General features: G+C 46.4%; 1 protein-coding gene across 1 annotated transcript in view; it reads left to right on the top strand.

Annotated features, from left to right (window-relative positions):
* The window catches only part of FLVCR2 (FLVCR heme transporter 2), a 52361-nt gene that overhangs the window by 30467 nt on the left and 3082 nt on the right, over positions 1–18812 (top strand). The window contains exons 3-9 of the mRNA XM_047737998.1: positions 693–833; positions 9481–9548; positions 11134–11237; positions 14282–14392; positions 15498–15603; positions 15754–15865; positions 16456–16511. Coding sequence (XP_047593954.1) covers positions 693–833; positions 9481–9548; positions 11134–11237; positions 14282–14392; positions 15498–15603; positions 15754–15865; positions 16456–16511 — 698 coding nt within the window. The remainder of the gene's footprint in view (positions 1–692; positions 834–9480; positions 9549–11133; positions 11238–14281; positions 14393–15497; positions 15604–15753; positions 15866–16455; positions 16512–18812) is intronic.

Genomic DNA, 18812 nt, shown 5'->3' with positions numbered 1-18812 from the left:
TAGGAATTGACTTGAGGTTTTTTCCAACAGAAGAAGATCTTTTCACTTATTCAGGGAATATTCCTTGGCCGCCATGTGCCAGGCTCTCTGCTAAGCAGGGGCGACACAGTCCCTTCCCCCTTGGGAGGCGCTCTGGTGCTAAGCCATTCACTGGGCTCACTAACCCCAAACTTTCTCACTTTCTCTCTCTCCATGTGTTACTACTATGTTATTTTCAGTGTGCTGTGATATGTTATTTGCTGATTGATTATGGGACTCCTTGACCCTCGAACGCTGCCTGGGAGGCCCAGGGAGTGCAGCCATCCAGAGGCCATGAAGAAAAAGCCACAGGTGGTGAGAAACAGCTTCAGGAAAGAGGGACTGATGGATTTAATTGAAGAATTAATATTTCCTTTTTGAGTCTTTTTTTTTAAGATTTTATTTATTTATTTGACAGAGAGACAGTGAGAGAGAGCATGAGAGAGGAGAAGGTCAGAGAAAGAAGCAGACTCCCCATGGAGCAGAGAGCCCGATGCGGGACTCGATCCCAAGACTCTGGGATCATGACCCGAGCCCAAGGCAGTCGCTCAACCAACTGAGCCACCCAGGCGCCCTCCTTTTTGAGTCTTAACCTTTTCTCTTGTCCATGTGTTAGCTCTGCAGGGGTGGGGCCATGGGGATTTGCAGTGATATCTCTGTTTCTTTCCTTTCAGTATTCAAGGAGAAGCCTAAACACCCCCCGAGCAGGGCACAATCTCTGAGCTATGCCTTGGCGTCCCCTGATGCATCGTACTTAAGTTCCATTGTCCGGCTCTTCAAAAACCTCAACTTTGTGCTGCTTGTCATCACCTATGGTAAGGTGCATGTGTGTCCAGGAGTGTGTTTAAATTAGTAACGTAAGACCTCATGTGTCTGTGTGTCTTACTCTTTCCAAATCCCTAGTGTGTATATAAAGCTATTGCTCAGGACCAACCCAGAGGAGTCAGTTGTGCCTCAGGGCCTTTGCATGTTCTGTGAAGTTCACTTAGAAAAGCATTCCCTCCCAAATCAAGTTGTCTTGACAAATGCATGCTGATCCTTCAGGTCTTACCTGAGTATCACTGCTATAAAGGTGACCTTTACCTGTTTTATTACGCTGTTCCTGGTGCATCTTAACACTTACCATTTAAAAAGAAAATTCCAGGTCTCTTTTCCCCCTAGACTATGAATGTCCCAAAGGTAGGGATTTATGGCTTTTCATCCTTATAGTTCCTTAGCAGTGGCCAGCCTGGATTGGACACTCTAACAGTTATTTAGTGAATGAATGAATGAATGAATGAATGAATGCATTCATGAGTCTTGTCACATAAACTGGTCCCCAACCAATCCTCTGTCATTTTGTAACACTGACTCTTTTTTTACCTGAATACAAGACAGTATCCCTCTTTTAGTTCCCTTTTTGGCTTTTGGAGGATACAGTTGAATATGCATTAAAATTCTTTAAAAGATTTTATTTTATTTATTTTAGAGAGGGGGAGAAAGAGAGAGAGAAAGAGAGAGAAAGTACATGAGTGGGGAGAAGAGCAGAGAGAGAGGGAGAGGGGAGAAAACTCCCTGCTGAACAGCAAGCCCAACATGGTGCTTGATCCCATGACCCCCAGATCATGACCTAAGCTGAAACTAAGAGTTAGACACTCAACCAGCTGAGACACCCAGGTACCCTTACTAGTTAGTTTGTTAAAAATCAAGAGCTAACAGTTGTGTAACATGCTTAGTAACCATTAGAAGAAAAGAAACAAGGTTGGTTTGACATAATTTATGCTTAGTGAAACCCCAGTTGGCTTTAACCTTTTTTTTTTTATAACAATAGCATTTGCTATGTGCCAAGACTTCCCATGTATGATTTTATTCATTTAACTCTCATCATGCCCATGTGAGGTCGGTACCATAGTTTTCCCTATTTAACAGAGGAAAAAACTTAAACTCAAGACAGGCTAAGTAACTAGCTCGAGAAGACACAGCTTTGCATTGGCAGAGGCAGAATTCAAATGCAGGTTTATCTAACTCCAAAGCCTACACAATTAATGCCTATACCCCTTTTTGAATTATGCCAGAGTTTCATGTTAGGCTTATCATCATGCTCTTTATCTAAATTAGAGTGTTTATCTGCGGAGGCACGAGAGAAGAGGTAGTGTCACACACAGGAGAGTGGCAGCCTATTTTTCAGGCACTCACAAAAATAAGTGATCTCTCACCTGGAAAAGTGTTGGATGAACAGATTAGTCTTCAAGGTCTCAGGTCTCCATTTCTCATTCTCTCCAGCTTTTCCGTTCTGAGAATGTCTCTGCCTTCACCCACAATATACAGACAGACTTTCCAATACTTAAGATGTCCAATTAAAGAAGTTATGTGAGTTGCCCATAAGTAGGAGGCACTCAAGTGTAGATGGGACCAATCACTTAGTGGGGATATTTGGAGAATATCAGGCTATATGGATGGATAGTAGAGCCACATGACCTTTGGGATCCCTTTCAGATTCAGGATTGCATGGCTCCAAGAACTTTCACTTTTCCTTGAGTTAAATATCTCAAGTGCATTGACTTTTGAACACCGTAAATCTTATTGCATCTGATATCAGGGTATTTTAGGCCTACCTTGGCATTCTAGGGCAGATGAGTGCTTAATAAAGTTTTTTCTTATGATAGTGGTGATAAGTGGGCAATGATCCCAGTGTATAGGCAGGGAAGCAAAGCAACTCTTCCTCTTCAGCTCTTGCATGGCTGGTTGCTTATATGGTCTTTCATTTGGCAGTGTGGCTTTAACACTGTACTTCTGCACATTCATCTATTTGGTTAAATGATAACACAGGAAATAGGGAAGCACTTCTGGAATGGTGGACCTTGGAATGAGGACCTGGAATGAGGACCTTGGATAATCTGTTCTTCCATAAAGCAACAAGTACACTGACAAACATTGTCAAAATCAAATTTCCAGAACTCTTAAACAAAGGTTTGCAACAATCCAAGGGGCATTTATTCAAGGAAAAAAAAAATGACTGAATAACAGCAAGAACAGTGAGCTTTGTGTTTTAACTTGCCCTATTCCAATCCGCCTCTCCCAGTCTCTGTGGTAGCCTTGACAACCAGCAGCCTAGCAGCCATGGTAGTTGTGAGAATCAGCAGCCTCACAGCCACTTGATGGGGCAAAAACAATTCTGGAGCTCCCCCCAAACCCCATTCCTAGGTCATTATTTGATATCTGACAGTTCCCTAGAAGAGCCCCATTCAGAGGACTTGCTTTTATTTAACCTGACTCAGAGCTTGCTCTGTGGGAAAAGCACTATTTCTAGGGCATTTGTTGAAAATCATCACTGTTTAGCATCATAGCTGCCTAAGGTAGTAATAACCAGTTTAGGTAAACAGGAAGCTGGCCAAAAATCTTGAAACAAAAATCTAGAGAATGAGATGGTCATAGGAGCTTTGAAAAGCTCTGACATATTCTTAGGAATCTAGATAGAAGTCCACATGCATATGAGCCCTAAACTCTCACCTCTGGCTGACCTTGAGGCTCTGGGCAAGGAGGAAGTGAAGGCTAAGGCAGGGTTGACACCTGCCTGCTGGAGCATTGAAGGAGAGCCTCAGACCCCATACAGAGGAGGTCCTTGGCAAAGGTGGGGACTTACTGGTTAAAGGTATTTAAGGAAATATCTGTCTAATCATGACCTCACCACTAAACTGATGTAGCAGAAACCAGCAGCTGCACAGGACAAAGAATACAAACTTTACAAAATTAGTCCAGGAAAGTCACCAAGCAAACAGCAGCAATAGCAACAAATCCCAGGGAGGGAGGAGAATCTCATTTCCAGAGCTGACATGGTATTTAAAATGTCCAGCTTTACCAAAAGATTATGAGACATGTAAAGAAATAGGAAAGAATGACTCATACACAAGGGGAAAAAAAGCACTTAATAGAAACTGTTCCTAAGGAACATATGGACATAATAAACCTATGGACATAATAAAGATTATAAATCAACAATATAATATGTCAAAGAACTAAAGAAACCATGCCTAAAAAATGAAAAAAAAAAAAAAAGGTGGAGAATAATGTCTTACCAAATAGAGAATATCGGTAAAGACAGGAATAAAAAAGAACCAAATAGAAATTCTGGAATTGAAAGTACACTAACTAAAATGAAAAACTCACTGGAGGACTCAAAATCAGATATGAGCTGGCAGCAGAAAGAATCATTGAACTTGAAGATAGATCACATAAAATTATCCTGTCTGAGGAAACAGAAAAAATAAAGAAGAAAAATGAGCAGAGCCCTGAGACCTGTGGGAAACCATCATGCCAATCAACATATGCATAATGGGAGTCCTAGAAGGTGAGGAGAGAAAGGGTGAAAGTAAATTGTCATTTAAATTGGGATAGTGGGGACGCCTGGGTGGCTCAGTTGGTTAAGCAGCTGCCTTCGGCTCAGGTCATGATCCCAGCGTCCTGGGATCGAGTCCCACATCGGGCTCCTTGCTCATCAGGGAGCCTGCTTCTCCCTCTGCCTCTGCCTGCCATTCTGTCTGCCTGTGCTTGCTCTCTCTCCCTCTCTCTCTCTGACAAATAAATAAATAAAATCTTTAAAAAAAAAATTGGGATAGTGCTACCCAGAAAAACAATTTGCTTCTGAGTCTCTAGGAGCATTTGACTCCATTGCAGAGATAGAATTTATTAATTTTTTTTTCCATCAAAGACCTGGGGTTATTCCAGTGAGAGAGAGTTAAACTAATCTGGATGTTTGCATATATTTAATTATAGTTAGAAAACTGCAAGCCTTTTTCCATGATAGATAATTGGACTTGGTGACTAAACTTTGTACCAACAAGGATATGATTTTTAGGCTTAATAACAGATTTGGATAGAATTTTATTGAGCTATTAATGTGTGTCAGGCCCTCTGTTAAGTGCTTTACATAGATTATCACATTTAATCTTCAGAACAATCCCATGACATCGGTTCTCAACTCCATTCCATTTTATATATGAAGACGCTGAGGCTCTGTTTAGTTCCTTGCCCACAACTGGACAGCTAGCAAGCAACAGAGCTTGGATTTAAACTTCTGTCTGACTGATGCCGAAGCCTATCTTCCTCACCACCATGCCATTTTTGTGTCCTTATGGAGAAAGGAACATCTAGAGACAAAGCCAGAGCTCTTTTAGCCCCACTTGTCTCAGTGGTCCTTGGGTTTACCTAGGGGAGGTATTTCCTTCTTCAGGTTCAATCCTCTAAACTAGCTGCCTAGGAGTTGCCTTCTCCTAAGATGCAGATCAGTTCTGGGGTTTTCGAAGCAGGATCAACTTATATTGACCAGCCATCTTTGGGATTTGGAAACGATGGGGTCTTGACTTTAGCGTCTTTCTAAGGCTTAGAGGTCATGTAAAGGCAGTGTTTGGGACTCAGACCCCCTAAGAATCACTGCTCTCCTCCAAATTAAATCTTTGCTCCAAATTACAAACAAAACAAAACCCTCTATAAATTCACCTAGGTGTTTTGAAGCTCTCCCGAGTGTCCCACCACCCTTCCTGTAGTTTCAGGTTGGGCTTTGAAAAAGGAAATGGTTCATACTTTTTATATTGTACGTATGATGTTCATATTTTCCTCTGAATTACATGCACTTAAGAGCATGTGGCTTGAATCTAGCCGATGATAGCATTTCATGGGCACATTTGCTAGATGTGGGTGAACATGTCTTGGGGTAGGAGCCTTGAATGCTGGAGTGGTGAATTCAGAGTTGGCACGCAAGGAATAAGGAGTCTGGGTTTTAATGTCTGCTCTACCAAATTACTGACTGTACCTCCTCCACCCATCCTGTGCTCATGAAATAAAAATCTCTGAAAATAAGAATCAAATTTGGTCCCCGCTGCAGTGCTCTGAACGGCAATGAAAGCTTCTAAAGCAGTTGCAAAGAGATACCGCATGGATCCACATTGCTGTTGTGTTGGCGAACTTGATTTCCTACATTCTTTCATTGGTCTGAACCGCATTTCAGCAGGTAGGGAGTAGCTCCCATGTAGCTGGTGGGAGGTCCGGTACTGTCTCTCTCATGGCTTTCCAAGTCTTCCCCAAGCTGCTGAGTCTGCTGCCCAGAGTAGAGCCTGGTGAGGGCTTTGGAGGAATTTCAGGGGGCTTTTTCTTGTAGGCCTCTGGTCATACCCTTAGAGATAGGTTTGAGAGATATAATAAAGGCTGTCCAACTAAATTGCATGTCAGGTAAACAGCACATTCTTTTCAGCATAAACATGTCCCATGGAGTATTGGGGGCATATTTATGCTGAAAAAGTATTACCTGAAATTCAAATTATAACTGGATGTGTTGTTTTTGTTTTTTTCCTAAATCTGGCAGCCCAGCTTAGAGAGGAGAGGGCAGAGATGGGTTTTGTGTTTGATATTGCTGAAATCACAGGAATAAAAAAACTGCCTTTTCCTCTAGTAAAATACACTCCCCCCCGATCCCCTTCTCCAGGTTTGGCAATGCAGGAAGACCCAGGGCTGGAACCATATTCTCTACAGGTCTGCCAGAGTCTGGGGGCCCAGTGGGTCTTAGGATTTGTATCAGCAGAGTCGGGCAGTGGTGTGGCATCAGAGAATAACCTTTCCTTGGCTACCTTCTCCTTGAGTCCCTAGGCCCTGCTTTCACATGGCCGCCTCTTCTGCTCTATCATCAATGGCACAACAATTGCCACATTGAAAAGTCACTGAAAAGGCTTCTCTTCTAAAGAATGTCCTCAAAGGGAACACTTCTCCATGTTGTCCCCCAGCCTTGCCTTCAGCTACCCTTCTGAATAATCTTCCAGTGCTGGACATCCAAACTCACAGCCCAACACGGGAAGATTATCACCTTCCCTTGGGGCTTTCAAGGGCTTTACTACTGCCCACAACCCTATGGGTTTAGGGAGGGTGATTGCGCTTCCTCTCAGATCCTGCTTGAGAGTAGGCATAATAACCTTCTTGTGATTCCCTGGGGCTTTGCTGAGGTGAGGCTTTAAACCCTTTAAAATGAGGGTTTACTACAAGTCCAGGAAGGACCCAAGGGAAATGAACACAGAGTATCCAGAACCCAGAGATAGAATCTGGGATCAGTGTTTCCCAAGCTTGCCTGATGACAGAATCGCCTGGGGTGCTTGGTTGAGTGTGTGCCTGAATTTCCCTGCCTTTCTTCTAGAAATTCAGTTTCAGAAAGTCTGGGTGAGGGCCTGGGAATCTGCTCTTAAAAGGCATTCCAGGTGATTCTGGTTTGCAGCAGCATTGAGCAGCTCTAACGTAGGGTCATTCTCATGGTCTTGAAAACCCTTCTCATACCATTTGCTGCCATGTTAACCTGGGAGCCTGGGCCTAGTCTTGGATCTTCCAGATTCCCAAGGTCATTTATTTATGAACTCTACTGAGTCTAAGAAATGGCTAGGGTTGTTGTTGTTGTTGTTAAGTGGGCTCTATACCCAGCATGGAGCCCAGTGCATGGCTTGAACTCAAGACCCTCAGATCAAGACCTGAGCTGAGATCAAGTCAGACACTTCATCGACTTAGCTACCCGGGCACCCCTGTTGTTATTGTTATTGTTATTATTATTATTATTATTATTACTTTAGATTTTACTTATTTATTTAATTTTTTAAAAGATTTTATTTATTTATTTGATAGAGAGATCACAAGCAGGCAGAGAGAGAGCGGGGAAGCAGGCTCCCTGCTGAGCAGAGAGCCGGATGCAGGACTCGATCCCAGGACCCTGGGATCAGGACTTGAGCTGAAGGCAGAGGCTTAACCCACTGAGCCACCCAGGTGCCCCTTACTTATTTATTTAAGATAGAGACAGAGAGAGAGTATGTGAGTGAGCAATGGGGGAGGGGCGAGAGGGGGAGGGACAGGGGTAAGGGGACTTCCCACTGAGCACGGAGCCCAACACAGGGCTCGATCTCATGACCCAGAGATAGTGACCTGAGCCAGAATCATGATTCTGATGCTCAACTGACTGAGCCACCTAGGTGCCTGTTGTTATTTTTAAATTACAGATTCCTAGCTCTATTTCAGGAAAATCAGATTTAGTAGATCCAGGGTGGGGCCCAGGAATCTGCATGTTAAAACTATTTTGCACTTAACTTTGTATCTCATTTCTCTGGGAACCTGATAAAGGGAGTAAGTGAACTGCATTTAGGCAACATCGCATATGATAAAAATGACCTCAATGTTAAAAATGACTGTCTGGACTGGGGGACCTTTTCATATCTGCTAGGAGGCCAATCTTTGTGCTTCTCTGAGTGTGCTGACTCTTTTCACTGGCCTGTCCTCTCTGGGGCCCCGAAGCTATGCCTCTGGAGATGCCACCAGCAATAGTGGCTCCTGCGAGGTTAAACCAGGGTGGCTGCCATGCCCACATTTCCCTGCGCCTGTGCTATCACTGTGAGGCCAAAGAGGATGGGTTCTGGATGGCTCCATGGTCTAGGCTTCGTGGAAGAGGAACCCCTGAGGCTGCCCTGCTCGTGAGCTGTGTCCTGTTACTTAGAGTCTTCCAGGGCATCTAATGTCAAGTGTACCAGTGATGGTCTTGTGAGCCTCAAAATTAGTTAAAATTAAGACCCCTGGTGAGCATTATAAAGTGACTTTCTGTATTTGTTTTAAAACTGGGTGCATTTTCCTCATCTATAAAATGGGGATGATAATATTAGCTACCTTGCTATAAGGATTGTAAGATCCCTAAATGGTATCTAGTACATAAAAATGTGCTACTGCCACCTTCCTCCCCACCCACCTCCCCACTCTCCTCCTCACCTCCTCCTCTCTATCCTCCTCCTCACCGTTATCTTCCTCACCACCATCATCATCATTATCTTCATCGCCATTGGGTCAGTTTCAGTCTCATCAAAGCTACTATAGCTTTGCACAAATGGCCTCATGGATTCTTATGGTATATTCTAGGTGTTCCTTTTATCTGTTGGATGAATTGATGAGTTAGGAGAGTCAGCTCAGTGCTCTTTAGGGTGCTTTCTGGTTTCAGATATGAGATTTTGTGTGACATTGGGCCAAAAAGAAAGCTGAAGGAAAAATGGGGACAAAAAAGAGAAACGACCCACAGAAGGAGTGATGTCACAGGTCAGAGGCCTGGAGCAGTCTGGGGTGGGGACAGGTCATCAGGAGGAGATGGAAGGTGTCCAGTGGTTCTGCTGACCCTGTAGGTCAATAGGTCAATGCTTGAGAGGAATGTAGACGGTTCTGACCTGGGAGTAATGTTTCTAGCGCCTGTGTTTCCAGGGCAGGGTTAAAGGGATCGGCGGGCAGTGGTGTGGGCTGAGAAATGGTTAAAATAGTTACTTTGGTTTGTTTTGGAGTCTTGAGTAGCCTCCTGCTTTCTGGGGACACCACTCATAATGGCAGTGAAGCTGAGGACTTCTGACCTCCCTACCTGCCAGGGGGAGACGTTAGCAGTGGTCCAGCAGAGGCTGCCCCTAATGCTGTGTGTCTCCCTCCTTCTTTCAGGTCTCAATGCTGGTGCTTTTTACGCCTTGTCCACACTGCTGAATCGCATGGTGATCTTGCACTACCCGGTAAGGTAGTCCCCTGAGCACGCTGAAGAGAGTGAGAGCTCTGTCCATCCCAGCAGGAGCTGGGGCAGTGGTTAACTCTAGTCCCCCTAGCACCCTGCCCTCGCCATTCCAGACAGTATCGTACGGTGCTGTGCTTACGGGATTTGGAGGGAGATGGCCCTGGTTCTCAGCCCTAGTTCTGGTGGCTCTTAATTGTGTGGCAGGCTGGTTAGCCTCTCTGAACTCTCATTCTCCTTTCTGCAAAAGAAGCATAATTACTTATTGAAAGATTATTTTTTAGCATTAGAAACTAATACTATGTATGTGTGCCCATATGTATATATTCATATGTTCTATGTATGTAAAGCACATGGCATGACAACAAGCTGTACAGTAGGTAAACCTACAGACATACAGATCATGTATGAAAGATTTAATTTGTAAAATGGGGCAGAGTTTAATTTTGAACTCTTGGTTGCCCAACTGAAAGCATTTCTCCTTCTTCTTCTTTTTTTTTTTTTTTAAGATTTTATTTATTTGTCAAAGAGAGAAGAGGAAGAGTGCACATGAGCAGGGAGAGGGGCAGAGGCAGAGGGAGAAGCAGGCTCCCCGCTGAGCAAGGAGCCAGACTATGGGACTCTATCCCAGGACCCTGGAATCACGCTCTGAGCCAAAGGCAGACACTTAACTGACTGAGCCACCCAGGCATCCCTGAAAGCATTTCTTAAATGTTTACAGAACCAGCAAGGGCTGGATCCTAGGAGTGGGATACTGTGTGTCCTGGAGTCCGGAATCCTAGGTCCAACCCCCTTTTGAAAGGAGAGGGGTCTCGGGGCACCTGGGTGGCTCAGTGGGTTAAGCCTCTGCCTTCGGGTCAGGTCATCATCTCAGGGTCCTGGGATCAAGCCCTGCATCAGGCTCTCTGCTCAGCAGGGAGCCTGCTTCCCCCTCTCTCTCTGCCTGTCTCTCTGCTTACTTGTGATCTCTCTCTGTCAAATAAATAAATAAATAAATAAAATCTTTTAAAAAAGGACAGGGGTTTCACACTTGCAGAGGTGGTAGGCCACTGTGGCTAACGTGTTCCCATTTTGGAGTTTGACAGGTCTGAGTTCAGATCCTAGCTCTGTTCTTAATAAATGCCTCACGACCTTCCCGCTAGCAGGTTCATCTCACTGTGCCTTGTTTTTGTTTTTTTTTTTTTCCCATCTATAAAGCACAGACTATTGATTTCTAACCTCACAGTGGGGAATTTTGAGAAGCAAACGAGATTATATAACTGTCATATTCCTATTCTTTTTGGCACTAATAATTCAAAAATTAAAACAACTAAGCACAGAATATTTGGATATATGTATTTCGGTCTCCCTGTTTGTGAAATGGGGATAATGACAAATAAGATAAAAGGGCTGCCGTAAAGATTAAATTTAAAAAGATCTACTTCAGAGTGGCTCTGCGACAGTTCGGTCACCTTGCCCTGGTACGTTCAGAGAATCAGCTCAAATGGAGCCTGAGTTACTTGCCTTTCTTTCCCCTGTCACCTCCTGCTGACTGTGCTCTGGTGTCTTGTCCCATGCCTGGGTGATCACGGGGGCTGTGGTTTTCCCAGGGGGAAGAAGTGAATGCTGGAAGAATTGGCCTGACCATCGTCATTGCAGGAATGCTTGGGGCCGTGATCTCAGGCATCTGGCTGGATAGGTCCAAAACCTACAAGTAAGTGTCCTCCTCTTGGACTGACAGTTGGGGACCCTTGTTTTGAAATGACACATTCCTCAGCAATTTGGCTCCAGAGGGTTGGGTGTGAGAGCTGGGGGTCTCAGTGGTCGAGCGGTTCACATTTATCTTCTCTAAGCCTCAGTTTCTCCATTTATTAAATGAGGGAAATAGTACCCGTTCCATGGAGGATCTGATAAGGTCAGAGACGGAGGACATGAGGCCTAGCCCAGTACTCTTTCCCCATTCCCCCATGTAGTTTGCGAAAGGGGCAGACGAGGGAGAAATGAAAACGAAGGTAGAAAAATGCCAGCAGTTGCAAAGTTAATGGAAATCCCAAAGAATGGCGATGAGGAAGTGATGCCCTGCCCCCGTTCCCCTGGCTCCCAGGGGTTAAGCAAGGTGGCTGGGCTTCCTCTGGATTACACTGTATCATCTTGCTACTGCTTATACCTCCTTCGTAAATACCGTGATGGGCTTGGGGCCTGAATGCCCAGCGTGTTTCCAGGAGCCCCGAGCAGCCTTTCTAAGATTTTAGTGTATGCCAGGCTCATCCAGGATGCTTATTAAAAATAGATTCCTGGGCCCCATCCTCATGGCTGCCAGGTCAGTGGGGGAAACCGCCTTTGTAAAAAGCAGCCCACTCAGTGCCTCACGCCAATAGCCAGGCTTAGAGGAAGGGCTCTGGAGAATGGAGACCTGACGCCCTTCCCTTCTTGTTGCTCCTTTCCAGTGCTGTGTATACACTAGGTGCTCCATTAATGCGGGTCAGCTGGGGAGCTGCCAGGGTTGTCCTACCCTGGGGCAGGGTGGCTGCTTTGTCGAGGCCTCCAAAGCGCCCCGTGTCTGGAGGCGACAGACAGTGGCAGACCTGTTCTCTGTCACACAAACCCGCTTCTGTGAGGCTCTGGTCAGACCAGGTCTGACTCTGGCTGCCCCAGACAAAGGGCAGCTGAGGTCATCTCTGGGGATGTGGCCGCTTGGCTGAATGCGACGTGGAGCCTGGCTTGGCTTAATGACTGCTCGGGGGAGCTTGGCTGCCGTCTCGTCTCTGCCATCTGTCAGTGGCTTGCTTCAGCCCGGCCCGAGGGCAGTGAGGACTGGCCACTCCCCAAAACCAGGGAACAGCAGCGTCCCTCTTTCCAGGGCTCGATCTGTGGCAGGAGAAGGAAGGGATTGGAATGGTGGTGGGGCTGGGATGTGCAGCCAGATGACTGAGAAGAACTAGAAAATACAGGGAAAGGGCTGAGGGCACACTTGGGGATGTAGACACCACTGTTTGCTAGTGTCCCTGATGTCCAGCTCCTGCCATCAGTGTGAGCTCCTCTTCACCCTGTGCTATGACCCAGGCAGAGAAAGATGCTCTGTGATCGGGGCATTTCGGTGCCCCATTCTCTTCTCTCTGAGGTTCCCAGATTTGACCCGTTTGACATGGTAGCTCGAAATTGGGTGGGTCACATCCCGTTATTTGAGGCTGGGACTACTTACAGTTTTTCTAAATGGGTCAGTGGTTTAAAACGAAGCTGTAGTTAAGCAAACTCGACAAGAGGGGAGCTTGTATGGCCGGCAGAAGAAACGGGTATCCATGAAGTTGTCTGCTGTCTGCGGTGGGGTGGGACCAGACACAGACAGGTGCAGGTGGAGAATGTGGACGCCCGCCTGCCCTCCACAGCTGCTGTGAAGCCCTGAGTGGGAGGGGCATCCTTTGCAGACTCTGGCCTTGAGCATTTCCAAAGAGGCAACCATGTAGTGTGTCTAAGTGTGTTAATGTATCAGGTCCTGTGTCCAGCAGTAGAAAGAGCAGCGTAGGTTTCAGATCCCAGGGCTGGGTCCAAATCCCAGCTCTGCATTTACTCAGTGGGTGACTCTGAATTAACCTAAGGGGTCTGTGCCTCAGTTTCCTCATTTGCAAAATTAGGGGTAGTCGTACGTTTCTCGTGGGGCTTTTGTCAGGCTCGAGTGAGAAAATAAATGCACGCGAGGCACCTAACAGAATTCCTGGCATCCAATAAATGCGGGATTAGTTTGATAGAACCGAAGTATACATCTACTGGCGCCCCCACCTTGTTTCTGGTTTCAGGGGGGATGAGTGAGGGTTTTTGGCTTTCAGTGTCGGAGTGCTCATTTTGTGGGAAGGTGGGCAGGGGGGTGGCGGAGCCCGCAGCCTGCCATCAGCAGGGCAGGGGGAGGAACATAGGTTCGGTGGCAGGGATGGGGCTGCGGCAGAGTCACGAGTGGGCAACGTGGGAGGAGAAATGTAGGAGGGGCGCAGGCAGGGCGAACCCCAGACAGGAAGCAGCAGATGCCTGATGGTCATTCTGAGAGGACTGGCAAAGGGGAATGTCATGGGGAGTGGGCAAAGCTTTCGCACTTGGGCTTTGGGCTCAAGCACTTAGTTCAGGGCTGGAGAATGTTCTTGCTTAGCTTCTGCTGTCTGGAGTGGAGCAGTTCAGGTTTGGCGAAAAATCTGCGCTGCCCCTGCGCCATTGGCAGGAGGAAGTTCCAGATGACAGAGAATCTAAAAACTCAGCTCACTGCCCGCCACGGCCACGGGGTCTTGGGGCAAAGCAGACCAGCAGGAGGAGGTGGCTTCTGAGCTAGTCCCGCACGCCACTGCTGCCTGACCAGAGCTGATGTTTGTTCTGTAGTTTTTTTGTTTGTTTGTTTGTTTGTTTGTTTGTTTTTTGGTGGAGGACGAGGAAAGGAGAGGGTTGTGTCCTTCTTGCTTGGGGTGCAGTGTGATATTGTTGAGAGGGTTCTGTGGGAGTCAAACACACACATGTAACAAGAGGGCCTCATCCTCTCCTGGGCTTCCCCTTTGTAGCACTGGCCACAGTGTATTTAAATAACTATTTGTGTGATCATTGGTTCAGTGTCCATCAACTTTATGGACAGAACGTTCTGTGAGAACTGATGTCCCAGTGCACAGCAGAGGGCTTGACACATAACAGGTGCCCAAATGATACTTGTATAATGAATGAATGAATGAATGGTCCTGTTATAGTCAGAAGCCAGTGAGTCAACTTCTTTGTCTCTGCTTTTAGAGAGACAACCCTGTTGGTCTACATCATGACGGTAGTGGGCATGGTGGTGTACACACTGACCTTGAACCTGGGATACCTGTGGGTAGTGTTCATCACCGCTGGCACAATGGGGTAAGTCTGACCTCTGACCTGTCTAGCAGGAAAGTGGCATCCTGTGGCTCCTAGTGCTGCCACCATCCTTGGAAGCAACACTCGTCCCTTTTCTGCCTTCTCATTGATCTCTGGAGATGTGGAAATCGTGGCCAGAGGTCTTGTTTACTTGCAACACTTCAAAAGGCTGCCTGGGGCTTCCATGCCATTAGGATGGAGTCTGTCCTTCACAGAACTCAGGGAGGCTAGGAAATGTTTAGAGTCTCTTGTAGCTCTGCCTGGAACAGTGGGGTGGGCAGAAAAAGTGCACAGGGCTAGGAATCAGGAAGTCTGGGTCCTGGTCCCAGTTCTGCTGCTGACCTTTAGATGACAGGTGCATTGCCTAACTGCCCTGAGCCTCAGTTTCCACATCTGTAAATGAAGATGAGAGTGGCCTGTCTTGTAGGGTTGTTGCAAGGAGTGAGAGAGAAATAAGTGTGAAAGTAGCCCAAAGTGTGCTACAGATGTAAGAAATTAGAGTTGGAACTTTCTGGACCTGTTGTATGAGAAAGCACAGGAAACAGCACACCTTCCGTGGGGGTCTCTTCTTAGCTGCACATCCCCGTTATTTTCCTTTGGGTGCTACATGAGTGTGTGTATGAGAAAGAGGAAGACAGAGACAGAGATACACAGATACTCAGTCCTTCTCAGCTGGTGAGCCTCCAGAGGGAAAAAGGAGGACACTGAGATCCTCCTTCCAGGTCCCAGAGAGCAGGGAGATGCTGTTCAGTGTCCAGGGAGTTCCCACTGCCAGCACAGGGCCTGCGGACCGATGATGCAGAATTTCTCAGCTGAGGGCTGAACACCGCAGGCATCCCCATCCCTTCTCCCAATGCTGACAGTAATTGATGGTTGGGCATAGAAGAAGCAGGGGACACCCAGGGGGCTCCTGAACATGAAGCCTCCATAGGAACTTCTTCCTGACCTGCAGGGGTATCTCTTTCCTTGGTCACCAGAGGGATGGCCTGGAATATCTTGGTGACCAGAAACAAAGCAGGAAAAGGAGTTCTAAGTGGGTGAGGTGGGATCCCTATCCTTCTTGTTCTTGAAGTTCTCCACCATCTTGTTTCTATGATCTGGCCTTCAGCTTCTTCATGACGGGCTACCTCCCACTGGGATTTGAGTTTGCTGTGGAGTTGACATACCCAGAATCGGAAGGCATATCGTCTGGCCTCCTGAATGTATCTGCCCAGGTAGGACTCTTATTTGGTGGTGGCCCCAAAACAGTGGCTCTTTTTTCCCTACTTGACTGGGCTGCCGCTGGCATTGTATCATGACAGCTCGGTGCTCCCATGGGCAGGTTGGCCAGGCCCTTGTTTCCGGTCTTCTTTGTGCCTTTCCAGGTGTTCGGGATCATCTTCACCATCTCCCAGGGCCAAATTATTGACAACTACGGAACCATGCCTGGGAATATCTTTCTCTGTGTGTTCCTCACCCTTGGAGCAGCCCTCACTGGTGAGTTGGGGCCTTAAGACAAGATGGTGCTTAGGCCGCTCCTGAGCTTAGGCTGTTGGTGATTTGAGACCTCAGTGTTTTGATTGATCGTACAGATCGGGGGTACACTTGCAGAGGGGCAGAGGGGAAGGCTTATTAAGAAATGTTTTTGAGGGGCAGTAGCATGTGTTGGTAGAATGAGCCTAGAATTTGGTACCAAAAGACCCTTGTTTGCATCCAAGACTGTGATACTGACCTCCATAGCTTTTTGACCTTGGACAAGTGGACCAACTTCTGGAAGGCTCACTTTCTTAAACTATAAAATGGGAGCTGTTGTAAGGACTAGCGCAACATGTGCAAACTCCCTGGCAAATATCATGGGTATATAAATGAAGGCCTAGGTCATCATTGGCTTCTGCCTGTCAGGCACATCAGTGATCCCCAGGCTCTGTCAAGTTGGTGGGGGGAACCTCCATCTCCCTGGGATATCTATAGGTCTGAGATACCTGTGACCCTTCGGAAAGTGAGGACTCCCTCTCTTGGGTGAACTTCATCATTGGTCTCTTGTTAATTCTGTGTTTTGGTGTTCTTTCTCAATCTCTTGACCTCAGCGTTCATTAAGGCAGATCTCCGGAGGCAGAAAGCAAACAAAGAAACTCCTGAGAATGTGAGTATGTAGAAGCTTGCTGGGCTGAGAGTGGGGTCCCAGGTTTTGTTTGAGGCTGTGGCAGCATGGGTGAGCCCGGGGGGCTCCCACTGTGGGGGGCTCCCACTCTGGAGGCCATGAGATCAGCTCAACTCACATAAACATGGCACCCAAGAGCTTCCTGGGTGAGTGTTCGGCATGGCTGTTGTGCTGCTGTTTCCTGGCCTCTTCTGCTTCCTTCCCTACTTCTGGCCTCCCTGCTGTGGTCCCCAGAGTATGTCACTGTTGTCACAGTCTGCTGAGCAGCAACCCCTCCTTGGATCCTGAAACAAGTCCCGAGACCCTGGCTCCACTGTTTTCGCCCAGGGTTCAGTGGCTAGAGAGGAAAGGTGGGAGCCTACCTCGAATGTGGTGGTGGTGACCCCAAGGCAGTGGTTCTCCTTGCATGTACCAGCCCCTTAGACAGTGCAGTGGAGCTAGAGGGGCTGGTGCCAGTGCATTTCCAACAGGGCTCACAAAGGGCAAGTCAGGGAGTAGGCATTGATGGTGGTAGATGGGGGAGGACCAGGGGTATGATTTAGAACACCAGAGGGTATCCCATCTGCTTTAATCAGCTAGGGACTATTTCAACCAAAATGTTAGGTTGAATCAAATCAGCCAGGATGAAAACAATTTCAAATGTGAGGAGGAAAGTGGGATATTACTTAAAAAACAAACAAACCACCCAAAACCCATTATAGAGGTAATACATGTTCTTTGTAGAAAACTAAAAAAATACAGAAAGGTATACAAAATTTAAAAATCATCTGTAATAGGGGTGCCTGGGTGGCTCAGTGGGTTAAAAATCATCTGTAATATTATCATCTAGAGATGAAATGCTGTTTTTTTTGCAATACTTACATGTCTACATCTACATATAATATGTATGTATATCTATATCTATATTTGTTGTATATATGGATATGTAAATTTTTTTAAACAAAGATGGAATCTTCTGCTTTTTTTACTTGTGAACACCTTATCAGGTCATTATAACATGCTTCTCATTTCTACACAGTGTTTTAATGAGTGCATATGGATAAACCATGATTTAACAGTCTTGCTGTCTGTGGACATTAAGGTTGTTCTCAATCATTGTTATAAACAATATCATGACTAAAGTCCTGGAAGCTGAACCTTTGTGCATGTTCCCAAGCACACTATTTCCTTGAGAAATGGATCAGTGCTCATGCACATTTTTAAGATCTTGGTACATATTGCTGAACTATTGTCGAGAAAGGTCCTATCAACACTATCAGAGTATATTGCTCTAGAAGTGTAGGAGTGCCAACACGGAGGCCTTATCATTTTGGAAAAGCTTGCCAGTTGGTGAGGCAAAAATGGTATCCGAAAGAGTATATTTAGTATTGTAAGGACATATGTGGGCAGATGGATGACAAGCTTTCATTGATTATTTGTCTTCTGATATCACACTCTGGAGTTGGCGGGCCAGCGGGTAGCATGTGGAGGGCAGAGCCTAGCGCAGGAAACTCAGTGGGGAGACAAGGAAGGCCTTGGAGCTGAAAAGCTGCTCTCTAGACTGGCGCGAGGACCCTGGCATTACCTCCATGAGGATGGGCTTTCACCTGGCCCCACTACAAGGAGGCATCAGGGTTTGAAATATAGAGTGAGCCTGGGAACAAGATGCCTATAATAAAACAGGAGAGATTTCTTGTGAGAAGGTTTCAATTTGGAATGTGACATCTTGTGTCAAGGGATAGGAGATTTTGCTGTTTACTTTGTAATCTGTGTTTGCGTTGGCAGATGTAGGCAAACAGGAAGAAAGAAAAGGTCACCTATAACCCTAATACCTGGAGATTACCTGGAGATTAACATTGCAGTCCGTCATTCAGGGTTGTTTTGTGGGAGTCTTCGGGAGCAGGTTGGGGTCCTAGCCTGCTTATTTGCTTAACAGTAGTTTGGCAAACTTTCCACAGTTACAGTCTACCACCTCGTATCTACATAGATATGTTTCCATTTCCTCTTGTTTAATATTTAGGTTATTGCGATATTTCACTATTCTCGCAGCCGTATCTTGGTGCACAGGGACCAGGTTTGTTAGTCAAGGTTGGAGCTGTTGGCTTGGTCATCTTCTGTATGGAGTATAGGAAATAGCACTGCGTAGGAGTAAGGAGACAAATCCGGGGACGGTACTCCAAAGTCTGTGTCCCTGGATAACTCACCATGTGCCTTTGAACCTCCCTTACACCTGGGGAAGACTATTGTTCAGGGAAGGTCAGAATCATGGTGCACTGACACCCTGGGAAGGCAGGGCTGTCACAG

Source organism: Lutra lutra, chromosome 7 (assembly GCF_902655055.1).
Source record: "Lutra lutra chromosome 7, mLutLut1.2, whole genome shotgun sequence".
NCBI classification, from domain to species: Eukaryota; Metazoa; Chordata; class Mammalia; order Carnivora; family Mustelidae; genus Lutra; species Lutra lutra.
Note: the sequence above shows the minus strand (reverse complement) of the source record. Positions and strands in the feature narration are given on the sequence as shown.